The sequence below is a fragment of the Littorina saxatilis genome, linkage group LG3, assembly GCF_037325665.1.
Source record: "Littorina saxatilis isolate snail1 linkage group LG3, US_GU_Lsax_2.0, whole genome shotgun sequence".
NCBI lineage: Eukaryota > Metazoa > Mollusca > Gastropoda > Littorinimorpha > Littorinidae > Littorina > Littorina saxatilis.
Genome location: NC_090247.1, coordinates 18866309 through 18882695, shown reverse-complemented (window position 1 = coordinate 18882695; position 16387 = coordinate 18866309). Strand labels below are relative to the sequence as shown.

At 42.3% G+C, this 16387-nt stretch overlaps 1 protein-coding gene and 2 long non-coding RNA genes across 3 annotated transcripts; 1 reads left to right on the top strand and 2 right to left on the bottom strand.

Annotated features, from left to right (window-relative positions):
* Window positions 1-1796: 1796 nt before the first annotated feature.
* Window positions 1797-7150, bottom strand: LOC138961814 (uncharacterized). Its single transcript, XR_011454317.1, has 3 exons — window positions 7092-7150; window positions 6072-6270; window positions 1797-4812 (listed from the first exon to the last, which is right to left on the bottom strand). It is a non-coding gene; the product is annotated as an uncharacterized lncRNA (long non-coding RNA).
* Window positions 7151-8883: 1733 nt separating this feature from the next.
* On the bottom strand, window positions 8884-10535 carry LOC138961806 (uncharacterized). The gene is made up of 2 exons (XR_011454312.1): window positions 10113-10535; window positions 8884-9710 (listed from the first exon to the last, which is right to left on the bottom strand). It is a non-coding gene; the product is annotated as an uncharacterized lncRNA (long non-coding RNA).
* Window positions 10536-13588: 3053 nt separating this feature from the next.
* LOC138961118 (uncharacterized) lies at window positions 13589-14251 on the top strand. Its single transcript, XM_070332719.1, has one exon. The coding sequence runs from the start codon at window positions 13589-13591 to the stop codon at window positions 14249-14251; it is 663 nt and encodes a 220-aa protein (XP_070188820.1).
* The last annotated feature ends 2136 nt before the right edge of the window (window positions 14252-16387 follow it).

The window sequence follows — 16387 nt, the reverse complement described above, 5'->3', positions numbered from 1 at the left end:
ACCAAATTGCTCTTTTGCACTAGTCCTGCAACAATCTTTTCATGCACTTTCCTGTCAACAGTTCCTTGCTTCAGAGTCTTTACTTTATGTGTCATGAACTTCACCTTGGTTTCGAGTGACAGTCTTTTTTCCAGCAGTTTCTTCTCTTTTCTATTTCCCTTGTTCTTTGACAGAAGAGATGGCGGCGGTAGTCAGGACGAACATTATGCCAAGTTGTTACCCAACCTGTTTCCGCTTGGAAAGAGTTAAACCTCCTATTACTGATTTATACCATATATTATGTTTCCTCTTATCGTTGCGTATATCCAGCGTTTATTATCATTCTAGTGCCCTTTATAACGATAGCCTGGCTCAAACGTGGTCCGTCGTACTCCTCCTCTTTCTCGCTGCTGTAAATACTGTGAGTGGCCATACTTGTTCGAGCAGTGTGTGACGTAGTAAAAACGTGTGCAAAAGGTCATGAGCCAAGACTGCGCGCGCGGTGGAACAATTCGGAACAGCAAAAAAAGGTTTCAAAGTATACTTTTGGGGCTTCGGTGTTCATTTTTACACATACAATTGTGGTTAATGAATTAAGAGCGTCAACGTATCAAAAGTGACCCTAAACCTTGGACTTTTCCTTTAAACTTGTGGGGTCCTGATTTGGCCTATATGGTCCGCTGGACCCAAAAAGCAACAACAATCAAATCAAACCAAATCTCAAAAAATACCTGTAACGATGAGAAATGTTACCGGACGCACGTCTCGTATATAGACTTGAGATCCTGAAAGTTTCGAATCAATCCATTCAGGCATTTCTGAAATATAGCGCTTTTTGTCATGGCACCCCTCAAAATGGACGCAAAAACCTCGTTTTCTACTGCTCATGCGCTCCACGCCTGCATTAATAGAAATGAAATAACACAAAACAACCTGTTCTGACCGGCACGGTTGGCCTAGTGGTAAGGCGTCCGCCCCGTGATCGGGAGGTCGTGGGTTCGAACCCCGGCCGGGTCATACCTAAGACTTTAAAATTGGCAATCTAGTGGCTGCTCCGCCTGGCGTCTGGCATTATGGGATTAGTGCTAAGACTGGTTGGTCCGGTGTCAGAATAATGTGACTGGGTGAGACATGAAGTTTGTGCTGCGACTTCTGTCTTGTGTGTGGCGCACGTTAAATGTCAAAGCAGCACCGCCCTGATATGGCCCTTCGTGGTCGGCTGGGCGTTAAGCAAACAAACAAACAACCTGTTCTGGATAGACATGATTTGGCTTTCTCCTTTGTTTTAAACATTGCCAATTTAAGCCTATTCTGAATTCTTGTCGATTTTTTAATTGGTACCTGACGTTTTTGTCGGGTCGATTTTGGGGGTACCCTTACTTCGGCGGCGGTAACGTGATACCTATAACAGAAATCTTTGATCCGAAAAGTGTACCAGGTAGCCAATCAAAGGGTCTTTAATGGCATATAAAGTTTCAATAAAATGGCACGGGAATGAATGGTTAAGTTGGGGTACGAAAATTGGTGCAATATTTTTTTTGCTCAGTTTATGTAATGTACGGCTTAGCCCCAAAAGTAAGTGTTACTATCTTGTGCCACAGTTCAATGTTCAAGTTTCATGTACAGTAAAACATACAGACACCAAGTTTGTCATATAATCTTATTGTTTTATTGATTAAAAGGGCACGCTGTGGCGTTTTCCCAAAACCTAAAAAATGTGTGTGTGTGTGTGTGTATGTGTGCCAGAGATGTATGAATGTATTAGCTAGACAATTAAACGTCAACATTGCAAACGTAATACAGAGGCACACAACTCATTTTCGAACTTCCTTTGTCTTTTATTTCATTTATATTTTTAAACAATACAATGAAAAGAAATAAGGATCTGAATAACACACAGATGACTGGTACGTAGGCCCTAGTATCAAGAAAGGAAAGCTAAAAATTCAAGTCACGCACGACGAATAGTAACCGACACTTTACAAACCATTTGACGGAACTTAAAAAGATAAGGACGAGGTAGGTTGACTGGAAAAATAAATTATTTCTACAGAAATGATTCAATGAATAATTAGTATAGCCTATTCATACTGATTTGCATTGTTTTGTTTTAGTTTCCATCACCATTTCTTTTGCTAGGAGAGTATGTAGAAACGCATTTTTCTAATGCCACAAACAATGTAATATTTATGAAATTCTTTAGCTAAGGCATACAAGAATGTGCGGGGAAACCCGCTATGGTTTTCGTATGTGTATCATAGCGCGACTAAACAATCAAACTTGAACGGATTGAAATTTAACTTTCTGCTTAATCTAGTGAAAACCTTCATTTTACTGTGATAGATCTAAACGTACATAATTTTACCACCTAAAGTGATAAAGAAAACCCACTAAAGTGTTTTGGCCAGGTTACATACTGGTCACACTTATCTCACTCATGTTCATCTGCTTAAAAGAGAAGAGGCACCATGGTGCTACGCATGTGATACTGGTTTTACTGTGAATCATTTTATCACGGAGTGTGCTGATCTGTATGATCAACGAGAAAAGTATTTTGGCACCTCGAGCTTGAAAAGTATTTTTACAGAGGTCAGCTCTACAGCTCTTTTTGGGTTTTTAAAGGAGTCTGGTCTTTATTTTAAGATTTGAATTTTAAAACAACCTAATTTATTTGACGTATAGGGTTTTGCTTTGACTTTTTTGTTGCCTTCGGGTGACGTTACGGATTTTATGTATTAGAATTGTTTTAAGCTAAAAATGTGTAATGATTAACTTGTGGGGTCCTGATTTGGCCTATTATGGTCCGCTGGACCCGAAAAGCAACAGCTAACTAACTAACTAACACTGGTTAAATAGGTTGAAGGGAGGTTAAAACTCAAGAATCAACCAGGCCTGCTGATTTTGACTTACACATGATTATTTCCCTTGGCAAAGTCCTAAAAGTCCGAGTTGAACAAATGGCGCACAGAGCAGTTGTGAGCTGAGATCTGTGCACAACAAATTAAATTTAAAAACCCTATTACTTTTAGACTACTACAGTGGCTGATGAGTACAGACGTTCAATGAACAGCGAAGAGAGAAACAAGTTTAAAACAGAATAATAAAAGAAATATGGTTTTTGTAAAGTTACTTTTTTTCTCCCCATAAGAAGCATGTAGAAAAAAACACTGAAAACAATCATCAAGAACGTTTCTATTGTATCATGTTCGCTTTGTGTGTGTGTGTGTGTGTGTGTGTGTGTGTGTGTGTGTGTGTGAGGGAGAGAGAGAGATATATAAATGTGTGTGTTGTCGACAATAGAAATACAGCCGGAATACTTGTTGCTACTGGACAAATTTCAAAACGATACTAAATGTTACTTGTCAAAATGCATAGAAGGAAAAGAAGATAGTTTTGAAACGTGAAGTTTTAATACACTAAGTTCCCGCAGTGGGGCACTGCGGTTATGAAATTAAAGGCCCCTCCTGTTTTTGGAACCGCAGGAGCTTTCTAGTTTGCTGTTAGGTAGATTTTTGGTTCCTCTTTCCTGTCATGCTCTCTTTTTCTTCATGAATTCTTTTCTTTTTTCTGCCTTCTTGCTCATTCACCTGTATTTTTTCCAAAAATCTCTTCTCTTGCCGCTTGTCTCGCGATTCATGTATAGTTTAATCTGTTAGTGTTCTGATGTAAGTCCAGCAGTAGATAGGTTAAGCCTATTTTAACATACTGGAAACTGGTAATCTTCCAGTAGGTATTAATTTAGTTTTACTAAAGCCTGCTGGGACACAAGTAATGGGTTAGTGCATTTGTAAACAGGAATCGCTTGACAAGTGGCCCCCTTCATCCCCCCCTTCCTCGTCCTGATATGGCTCTGCGTAGTCGGCTGGACGTTAAGCAACAAATAAACAAACAAACAAACAAAATACACTAAGTGGCACCGGCGAGATATGTGCTCCGCAATGCTGTCAACGGTTTTTGGTTGTTTTTTTGCGCTAAAAGCACATGTTTGAACGAGGTCCTGATTTTGCCTATGTGGTCTGCTGGACCCAAAAAGCAACAATTAACGAACTAACAAACATGTTTGAACATGTGTTTCGCTTGACACCGAGTTACTGAGACTTATGCAAAATGTGTGGACACTTCCGGACGGACAATTAAATTTGCTACGTTTCCATAGCTACAACATTGTCGTCCGAAAGTATCTTTCATTTTACATTTAGTCAAGACAGATACTCTGAATGTTTTATCTCGGGACGTCGCCGACACCCCCTCCTCACCCAACAATATTTGTTTTTATCCTTTTAAAGGAGATACAGATTTTCAAAAAGATTTGAAGAAGTATGAAAAGGCATAAGCATTTTTAGAACTTGCTACATTGTTTCTATGATGGACCTTAACGAAACTAGTGTGAAAAGGCAAGCCCATCATGTATTCTGAGAAAGAAAACACTTTCATCAGTCCCGGACAGCCATAGCGATTGTAGAGACGTAAAAAAAAACAATAACCAACCAACCCCTGTCCCCCTTGAGAAATTAAGATAACGTCTACTAAGACTTCAAAACAACGGTGATTTACACAAACTCCATAAAGCGCGTTTGAACAGTCACACCTGTACCTGTACCTCATCCCCCTTTTATTTTTGTAATAGCAGAGAGTATATATTTTTTCTGTAACAAACAGTTCCAACTACACAGGAGAAAAAAGACAAAGGAAGCCTCATTTTGTTATCGGGTTAATGACGAAGAAGAACGCCGATGTTGCGTGCATCTTCTTGGGACAGGATGACGGCTGCCAGGTTCGTCCCTCCAGGACCTTGGGGCATTGTTGGACCTGGTCCATGTGGGCCACGTAAATCTGAGGACCAAACAAATAATAGGCAGAGTGAGATATAACGCTCTAAAGATGCTGTGTTTTATGTTCTGGATGACCCAGTGTTAAAAAGTCATCCAGGCGACTGCAAAAGCTATTGAATTTATATCTATTTGCTAGTTTTTACATTTAGTCAAGTTTTGACTAAATGTTTTAACGTAGAGGGGGGAATCGAGACGAGGGTCGTGGTGTATGTGCGTGCGTGTGTGTGTGTGTCTGTGTGTGTCTGTGTGTGTGTTTAGAGCGATTCAGACTAAACTACTGGACCGATCTTTATGAAATTTGACATGAGAGTTCCTGGGTATGAAATCCCCATACGTTTTTTAAATTTTTTTGATAAATGTCTTTGATGACGTCATATCCGGCTTTTCGTGAAAGTTGAGGCGGCACTGTCACGCTCTCATTTTTCAACCAAATTGGTTGAAATTTTGGTCAAGTAATCTTCGACGAAGCCCGGACTTCGGTATTGCATTTCAGCTTGGTGATTTAAAAATTAATTAATGACTTTGGTCATTAAAAATCTGAAAATTGTATAAAAGATTTTTTTTATAAAACGATCCAAATTTACGTTCATCTTATTCTCCATCATTTTCTGATTCCAAAAACATATACATATGTTATATTTGGATTAAAAACAAGCTCTGAAAATTAAAAATATAAAAATTATTATCAAAATTAAATTTCCCAAATCAATTTAAAAACACTTTCATCTTATTCCTTGTCGGTTCCTGATTCCAAAAACATATAGATATGATATGTTTGGATTAAAAACACGCTCAGAAAGTTAAAACGAAGAGAGGTACAGAAAAGCGTGCTATCCTTCTTAGCGCAAGTACTACCCCGCTCTTCTTGTCAATTTCACTGCCTTTGCCGTGCGCGGTGGACTGACGATGCTGCGAGTACGGTCTTGCTGCGTTGCATTGCGTTCAGTTTCATTCTGTGAGTTCGACAGCTACTTGACTAAATGTTGTATTTTCGCCTTACGCGACTTGTTATTTTTCCATGCATGGGTTTTTTTCTCTCGGAATGTGCTTGTGTGGGACTTGCGTCGTAAATGAAAAGACCTTGAATGTGAAAAATGGATGTAATTATATGAGAGGTGGAAAGTTTAGCAACTTCAAAAAACAAAGTTTTTAAAGGAGAGGAAGCTTGCTCCGAAAGTCAAAGCAAAGTGTGTGTGTGTGTGTGTGGGGGGGGGGGGCATCAGTATCGTCGTCATCATTACTGGATCACCATCACCTTACCAATGTCCTAAGGTTGCTGACGGGCTTTTTCCTCTGCCAGGTCAATAATCCTCCCAGGAAGCCTAGAAGTTTCTTGGTCAACCTGTACCGGGCGCCTTATGTTTATATTGTAAATCGGTTCTGGTGGAGGCACGTCCATGTTTCAGCATTTGGTGGTTGGCGTTCTCAAAAGGCCGCCTCGTATCTGTGACTTTGTAACCTGAAACGTTTAAGAAAAGCTTCCGTCGTCAGTTTGAAACTGCCTTCAGGTGCCATGAACCAAGAAGAAGAGAGAACAAGCAGTCGATCAACATTGTTGCCAATACCACTAAAAGCGACGTGTGCGAAAGATTCCCGTTGTTTTTGCACAACATCATCGGCGAGCACACTGGTATAAGGATATCAGTTTTCTCATCAAGACATCTCACTGGCCTTGATGATCTCACATTAGGCAAAAAAAAAAAATAGGTCTGTTTACGGTAACCCGACCGACCCTAGTTTTTTCGCGCGACCCTAGACTTTTTTTTTGGCATTTGGGGGAGGAAAAAAAAAAATCTTGTTTTTTTGGCAAAATAACGTAAAAATATGGTTTTTTGGAGAAAATAAAATAAAATCCCGACCTTCCGACCCTATTTTTTGGGCCTATGTTACCGTAAACAGACCTATTTTTTTTGTTTGGCCTAACTTGATGCACTCGATCGCAATGATTTGTACACTCACTGACTCGGTTGCATGAGACTTTGATCTTCCTAAGCAATGCTCTCCATTAGTTTTGCAAACGATGACCAAGCATTAAGTGTATAATCAGTCGGCCAACATCTGTATTGCTCGATCGAACAAAGGCCGCGCCATGACAGTACAGGCAATGGCTGCCGCTGGGTTATTCTGCTCGAGTTTGTCCTTTTATCCCGTATCCAGCCAAACAATGTCAGGTCAGTGACAGAAAATTGTGTAGCTAAGCATGTTAGTAGCATACTGCTGTTTAAGATAAACAGAATAAGGTTAAGAGAGTGCCTGTACAGTAAATTAATAACAGCTTACCTTGTAGTGACACAACGTAGAGGGTATGCAAATGATTATGCTGTGTCGTCAGATGCGCTTTCGTCAGATATATTTATATCAGTTGTATTTACATTGACGAGTCAATCGGGATTTCCTTTTTGACATCATGTTCACAGAAATGGTGCGTTCAGTGCAAACCGAATTATTCAAGAATGCTGTCCTGCTTGCAAGGCTCTCATAGAAGGGGAGGGGTCTTTTTTCTTCTTTTTTTTTAAATTTAGTCAAGTTTTGACTAAATGATTTAACATATAGGGGGAATTGAGGCGAGGGTCTTGGTGTCTCTGTGTGTGTGTGTGTGTGTGTGTGTAGAGCGATTCAGAGTAAACTACTGTACCGATCTTCATGAAACTTGACATGAGAGTTCTTGGGAATGGTATCCCCAGACGTTTATTTTTTATTTTTCGATAAATGTTTTTATTTATTTATTTGGTGTTTAACGTCGTTTTCAACCGTTCAAGGTTATATCGCGACGGTTCGATAAATGTGTTTGATGACGTAAAAGTTGAGGCGGCACTGTCACACCCTCATTTTTCAATTAAGTTGATTGAAATTTTGGCCAAGCAATCTTCGACAAAGGCCGGACTTTTTATAAAAAAAATAATTTTGATTACAATTTTCCGATTTTTAATGATCCAAGTCATTAAATAATTTGTAAGCCTCCTGGCTGAAATGCAAAACCAATGACTTTGATCATTAAAAATCAGAAAATTGTAATTAAAATTATTTTTTTATAATAATTTCATCTTATTTTTCATCATTTTCTGATTCCAAAAACATTAACAGCTATTGTTGTACCGGCACGGTTGGCCTAGTGATGAGGCGTCCGCCCCGTGATCGGGAGGTCGTGGGTTCGAACCCCGGCCGTGTCATACCTAAGACTTTAAATTTGGCAATCTAGTGGCTGCTCCGCCTGGCGTCTGGCATTATGGGGTTAGTGCTAGGACTGGTTGGTCCGGTGTCAGAATAATGTGACTGGGTGAGACATGAAGCCTGTGCTGCGACTTCTGTCTTGTGTGTGGCGCACGTTATATGTCAAAGCGGCCGGCACCGCCCTGATATGGCCCTTCGTGGTCGGCTGGGCGTTAAGCAAACAAACAAACAAACAAACATTGTGCTTTCAGCGTAGCAATAGGGTCCGATATTTAGACAAGTATAACTGATGCCGACGAGTCGAAGACGAGTCGCATTATACTTGTTCAAGTCTAAATATCGGACCTTATTGCTACGCTGAAAACACAATAGCGATTATCCCAATAAACATGCCAGAACTGGGCCACTGCTGGCGTTTTGATGGCAATGCCAGTTGCCAGAACTACTGCCATCAAAGGCCCACCTATGGCCCAATGCTGGCATATTACCCGTATGCACATTGGCAAATTGATGGGCCATCACTGGCAAGCCAGCACTTTGCCAGCAAAAACCCATCATTTATTTGCTGGCTTTTTGATGGCTTGCCATCATTTTTCCAGCAATTTGCCAGCAATTTGCCAGCAAAAACCCATCATTTATTTGATGGCTTTTTGATGGCTTGCCATCATTTTGCCATCATTTTGCCAGAATTTTGCCAGCAAAAACCCATCATTTATTTGATGGCTTTTTGATGGCTTGCCATCATTTTGCCAGAATTTTGCCAGCAAAAACCCATCATTTATTTGATGGCTTATTGATGGCTTGCCATCAAAAACCCAGCATTTTGCCAGCATTTCGCCAGCATTTTGCCAGCATTTTGCAGGTTTTTAGTTCCATATAAAAAAAAACTTTTTTCCATATATTTTCCGTTAATGGCCCTTTACCTGCTGAAATTACCGGGCCACAACTGGCCCGGCAAAATGCCATATTTCTGTCTTTACCATTGCCAGCAAAATGCCAATAAGTTGCAGGAAATATACCAATACCACTGATTCGGATAGAATGACGGCTCTATTCATGTACTCGATCTGCACAGTCTTGTTAGCCCATAGATGGTTGTTAGAAGTCTATAAATATGCTTTGTTTTGTCATTTTTTACTGTGAATGTAATAACAATAACAAAACACAGCACATCAATGGACTTTTCAACCCATGCTGGCGGCAAGACGTGCGCAAATAAAGCAAAGGGCAATGCTGTCAAGCTGTACATTAGCAATATGCATATGCGTAATTATCAAATTCATCAGTAAAATGCAATTGAAATGCTAATCACATTTGTCGTGTAACTTATCTGGCAAGTAAAGGCAGTGGTTTTGACAGAATATCGTCATCAACGCAGTTATAGCGGGCACAACAACAATACAGTAATATATATTAAAAACAAAACAAATGTAAAGCTTCCAAACAGCAACGACTCATTACCGAAACATTACAGAAACGTACGCTTTGTTTTCAGTTGCTCACTGTTTTATTTTATTTGTACAGCGTTCTAAATTTCACACTCGAGACATGATGACCAAAAGCAGGAATGTTTCTTGTTCACTTCCCAGTAAACCTCCGTAGGATTGTCTTGATTCTGTCATTTCTCTGTTCGCATCCGCAACGTTGAGATAACGCTTCTTTTCTTTGTCCTGACGTCGTAGCCTACGGTAAGCCATTGAAACTCTCAAGTCCTCCTGCCGTTCACCTCTTGAAACATGAAAGCAAACGAGTTTTGTTGGTTTTAATTCATTATTCCATATCACACACACACACACACACACACACACACACACACACACACACACACACACACACACACACACACACACAACCAAACAACCAAACAAACGCAAGCATACACGCAGGCATGCAAGCAAACAGCACACGCACGCACGCACGCGCGCGCGCTCACACACACACACGCGCACACACACACGCGCACACACACACACACACACACACACACACACACACACACACACACACACATACACACACAGAGGCATTCTCACAGAGAGGACGACTTCTTGTAATCTATCATATTTTCTGAACTGACTAAAATGCCAAGCAGAAGTAAGGGGTCAACAGGAATATGTATTTTGATCTAACCTGCGAAGCTTACGTTGTCTCGGACAGCTCTCTTGCGTTTCTCTCAGGAACTGAGACCCAGGCGAGCTGCATCTTATCCAGTTGGGCAGTCAGACACTTGCACAAATCTTTGTCCTGGAGTGAATAGACACATACTCAATGTCAACATTCACAAGATGCAATTTGTTTGGTTACAAGTAAGCTTATGGTAATGCCTATGGTGCTTTTCTTTTGACAGAGACAAAACAAACTCAATCACACAAAGAAAGGAAAAAGGCACACACACACACACACACACACACACACACACACACACATACACACATACACAACCGCGCGCGCGGGCGCACACACACACACACACACACACAACCGCGCGCGCGGGCGCACACACACACACACACACACACACACACACACACACGCGCGTGCGCGCGCAGATTCTTTCTTACAGAGAGGACGACTTCTTAAAGTCTATTATATTTTGCGAACTGACTCAAACGTCCAGCAGAAGAAAGTTGAAAAAAAGACCGACAACGGAGGAAAAGAACAAGAAGATACTAGATCTAACGCCGTTGCGACGACCTGCTCACACAACTGTTTGTGAAACTCACCACGCTTGCTTCTAGCCGGAGGAGATCGGACGCGTACTGAAATCGAAGAAGGTGCTTTGGAAATTCCTTGAAGTTGAATGCAAAACAAATAACCGGACATCTGCAGAACCACCGCGGGCCGGATTTAGTTGACAATGCGTCATCATCACGAGTGACGTCAAGATATTTCGACATTTGTTTGTACATTACGTCACTCCAAGTGAGAAAGTCATACCGCTGTGCTGTCGCAGATCTTCTTGCCAGCAATTATCCAGCATTGGCCCACTGCTGGCGTGCCAGCAAAAACCCACCTATAATTGCCAGCAAATCGCCACCTATGGCCCAATGCTGGCAAACAAGCACTGGGCCACCAATGGCGTGCCAACAGTGGGCCAATTAAGGCATTTTACTGGCCGACAATATTACTGGAATGCCAGAGATGGGCCAGTGATGGCAAGCCATAACTGGGCCTTTGTTGGCAAACCATAATTGGCCCAGTGTTGGTTTTTTTATGGCCAGCTTTACCAAACTTGCCAGCAAAAAGCCAGCAGTGGCCCAGTTCTGGCATGTTTATTGGGTATATAGCTGTTCTGACCTTGATTTGTTGTTCCAAACTTACAAAATGACAGTTTTTTCGTCGATGCGTTGATTTCAGGGTTTGATAGCAGACGCCGTTTCTTATGCGCATTAGTTTTGCGCAGGCGCCACACTGACTTTGGAAAAAAAACTCGATTTGACAACACAGCTGTTAAACAGCTTTTTATTAGTTCATTCGAATACAACAAAAAGAAGTTTGAGTTTTTTTAATTTTGAAAAAGACTACTTATGAAGAAGACCAAAACACAACATAAACGGAAAACTAGAAACAACTGAAGAACTAGGATGCAACAAGGGGAGGAGAAGAGAACAGCTAATCGCGAGCAGACGGCAGCGAAGTTTTCAGTTTGGGTGAATGGCATTTATACTTGTCTCGTCATGAAGCGAATTTTTCAACCTCAGTTATAAACGACTACATGAATGTTAGTGCCATGGGTTGTACATCAATACTTCAGAGGGGAAGTGGGGTATTTAGTGTGGAGTTACGAGATAAGAAAAGCCGAATGCGAAAGTTTGTGTCAGTCGGTAACTGACACAGGCACACAAAAACGGCTATTCCGTTTTACTCCCCTGTTTGTACTACATCTTTCGACTTTGGGCATTTTGTGGTGTTTAGGGACAGAAAATAATTGATTTAGTCCTGTTTCATCGGGAAGTTAGCAGAAAAGGGTATGCTATCGACATTTTTAAAGCTGAAAAACATTTCCGAGAAGAATTTCAAGTTGTCAGTGTATGCTGTTGTCGATTAAAACATCGTGTGGTACAGATGGGTAAACCGGAACCATGCGTCTTTGTTATTGCCAATATGCTTTTGGATATTGGCAAAAATGGCCGACTTCTGTAGCATTATGCTTTGATGATCGGAAGAGACCATCCAATCACAGCCCCCGAATTCCCCCACGTGTCGATCAGAATAGCTATACTGATATAAATATGTCACACGCTTTCCTTCTTTGCCACTACTAAAGCAAACGTGTGCAAGATTGTATGTTACACGCTTTGGAGCATGTGCAAGAACGGATTTAAACTCGAAATCGTCCCTCCAAAAGCTCCAAAAGCCCCAAAATGCACACACGACTTTTATTTCTCCTGCTGTTATCGTTTCTTCTCTTTACAAATTCTTCAACGCTGAGAATACTGAAAACGGCATCCCAGACGACAGTACTGTTTCCATACGCGAATTTAGCTGCCCTTGGAAAGTGGCTCGCTCAGGAGGCCTGTTAGTCTGAAACAATAAGGACAGAGTTCTGAACATAGATGACAAAGACCCCGAAAAGAACAAACATTTCGCGGATGCAGACACAGAAAGACGTCATGAAGAATGCGATGCTTCAAAAGATACAGACTGTGACGATGACTGTGACGTAATTCACATATACCGAGACGTCATTCATAGTTGTTCGTTCACTTCCGTCAAAAAATAGATCTCTCCACAATGGCTGCTCCTGTGTTTAGGTTTGTCAAGCTTAAGTACGCAAAACGTGGTTGTTCCCTCCTCTGTTGAAGCTGTGAGACATAAATGCTATTCCGACTTGGTCGTGTAACAGTACCTGCTATTCAGACTTGGTCGTGTGACAGACGTTTTCTTCCACACGAGCTCCCATGGGGTCGCCTTCACGCGGCGGGAGTGTTTCCACTAAGCTACCCCACCCCTTTACTTCTCTTATTTTGTCTTATTTCTGCCTTACCAGTCCTTTCACCTATATTTCCTTCCAAGAAAACTCTCCCTACTATTCCCTGCAGTTTTCCGATTCCTTTCTTGTTGTCTTAGTTCTACCTGACTGGATTCATCACCTTTATTTCACTTACCAAAAGTCTTCTTTTCCACATCCTTATTTCTTTGTGGTCTCCTTACGATCCAGCGTGTTTGCCGTGCGCTGCGACCTGTACCGGTTTGGGCTGGTGACCTGATGATTGAGGGGTCTACTTAGTTGCGACTTTGTAGCGCCAACACATCATTTAGGCCCAGTCTTTATCTAAGACAGGAGGTTGAAGAAGGCTTACCCGCTTTAATCAATCGGCTGGTCAAGACTGGGTATATGTCATGAACATATTGCTTCGGACCTCTGGCTGAAGGAGCAAGCGGCGGTAGGAGGGGGCGGCGGTAGTCAGGACGAACATTATGCCAAGTTGTTACCTAACACGTTTCCGCTTGGAAAGAGTTAAATCTCCCACTACAGATTTATACCATATGTTTCCTCTTATCGCCGCGTATATCCATCTGTATCCTTGGCGCTTTGGAGTTGGATAACCGCTCCACCTAAGCGTCCCCTTGTTGGGCTCCGTGGTGGGTGGGGATCAGATGTGATGAAGACAAACGCTGCAGACATCACTTCTTCTTTTTCTTTTTCAAAGCCCCAAAACAGGAACAAACGAAGATACTGCGTTAACTCTTACTTTGACGATGAAGTCCGAGTCAGAGCAACAAAGAATAACATCAGCGAGGCCTGGCCCCGTTTCATTGTTGTTGAGACAGCAGATGAGGCACAGCCCATTTCAAAACTTTCGCCTTTTGCGATACAGAAGGTTATTGCAGGAGTATCGTCAACGATAGAGAACATTGAGAGGCTTCGAAATGGTTCTCTACTGATTGAATGTCCTTCAAAAAAGGCATCAGATGGACTTCTCAGGATGAATGGACAAAAGTTTGTGGATAGACCGGTCAAGGTCAGTCCTCACAGAGGCCTGAACACCAGCAAAGGGGTCATCCGATGCCGAGAGCTGGAGGGCCTCAGTGAGGCTGAAATCAAAGAAGGTCTGAAGGATCAAGGTGTTATTGACGTGTACCGGGTGTCGATCAGAAAGGGCGATATCAGAGTGCCCACCTACACCCTTTTCGTCACTTTCTGCACGCCAAACATCCATGAGAAAGTAAAAGTGGGATTTGTTCAAATCAGAGTGACGTTGTACATACCATCACCGATGAGATGCTTCCAGTGTCAAAGATTTGGCCACTCAAAGGTTGGATGAAAACAAAAGGCAGTGTGCGAGAGGTGTGGCGGGGATCCTCACGAAGGATCCTGTACATCACCACCCACCTGCACAAACTGTAAGGGAAACCATTCCCCGTCCTCCAGAGAGTGTCCAAAGTATAAGTTTGAACAGGCCATCCAAAAAACAAAAACGGAGAAAAAGATGTCTTTCTCAGACGCCAGGAAGGAGGTAGAAAAAACGAATGTTTTTTCCTTCCAGAAAAGTTTTGCGACAGCAGTCAGTCAAAGACCTACAACAAAGGCAACAACCACCCAGACCAGTATTACATATAGGTCTGTGGGTGTCCAGGCAGGCCCGTCCATGTTGAAAAGGACAGAGCCCACAAGAAATAGTACCGCCCTGATATGGCCCTTCGTGGTCGGCTGGGCGTTAAGCAAACAAACAAGAAATAGTATTTGTACACAGACAGAAGAAAGCACAGGTGGGGCTATCCCGACTGGAGACCCTGTGGGGTCTCCTGGTGAGGTTTGCTTCACCACCCCAACCAAAAAGCCCGTTCACAGGGCAACTCACACCAAGGGGGCCGTTGAGGTAGTGGACCTTAAGCAATCCACACCACGAACACCTCTGGACAAGAAAAAAGTTACTCTACCTCCAAAATCGCCTCGCACTCCAAAAATGGAGATGAATCCCATCGCTCTTCACAATCGTTTTGGGAGTTTATCCGACGATGAGCGCATGGAGGCAGAAACTTCTTAAAACTAAACAAACATAGCCAATTTTATTCAATGGAATTGTAGAGGGGTCCAAGCTAACTATGAAGAATTATGTCGGGGCGGGGATATAGCTCAGTTGGTAGCGCGCTGGATTTGTATTCAGTTGGCCGCTGTCAGCGCGAGTTCGATCCCAGGTTCGGCGGAAATTTATTTCACAGAGTCAACTTTGTGTGCAGACTCTCTTCGGTGTCCGAACCACCCCGTGTATACTACATTGGGTGTGCACGTTAAAGATCCCACGATTGACAAAAGGGTCTTTCCTGGCAAAATTGCTTAGGCACAGTTAATAATTGTCTACCATACCCGTGTGACTTGGAATAAGGCCGTGAAAGGTAAATATGCGCCGACATGGCTGCAATCTACTGGCCGTATAAAATTTCATCTCACACGGCATCACTGCAGAGCGCCTAGAACTGTACCCACGGAATATGCGCGATATAAGCCTCATTGATTGATTGATTGATTGATGTCTACTTTTACACAAATTTCATCCTGTTGCTACAGCATTACAGGAAACAATGCTGAAGCCAAACAAAGATTTTAATGTATCTGGATACAATGTTTTTCGAAACCATTCAGACAATAACACGTCTGGGGGAGTTGCTCTTTTAATTTGTTTGTTTGTTTGTTTGCTTAACGCCCAGCCGACCACGAAGGGCCATATCAGGGCGGTGCTGCTTTGACATTTAACGTGCGCCACACACAAGACAGAAGTCGCAGCACAGGCTTCATGTCTCACCCAGTCACATTATTCTGACACCGGACCAACCAGTCCTAGCACTAACCCCATAATGCCAGACGCCAGGCGGAGCAGCCACTAGATTGCCAATTTTAAAGTCTTAGGTATGACCCGGCCGGGGTTCGAACCCACGACCTCCCGATCACGGGGCGGACGCCTTACCACTAGGCCAACCGTGCCGGTCTCTTTTAATTAAGAAAAGTGTACTTTGTAGTGAGATCAACCTATGTACAAACATTCAAGCCGTCGCAGCACGAGTGACATTAGATAAAACTATCACTCTCTGCAGTGTATATCTATCACCATCCAAATGTTACACAAAGCACGACCTTGACATTCTCATTGATCAGCTTCCAGCTCTCTTTGTTTTAATGGGAGATTTTAACGCTCATTCCCCTCTGTGGGGCAGCAACTCCCTAAGTACGAGAGGACGAATCCGAGAAAATTTTTTAGACAATCGTAATCTATGCGTTTTAAACGATGGAGTACCAACATATCTCCATCCAGCAACAGGATGCAAGTCCATACTAGATCTAGTTATCTGCGACACCTCTCTTGTTCTAGACTTTGAATTTAAAGTCTATGATGACACATGTGGTAGCGACCATTTCCCTATCTTGATGTCTCAAATAGATGGACTGGAAGAAGCTTCCCCCC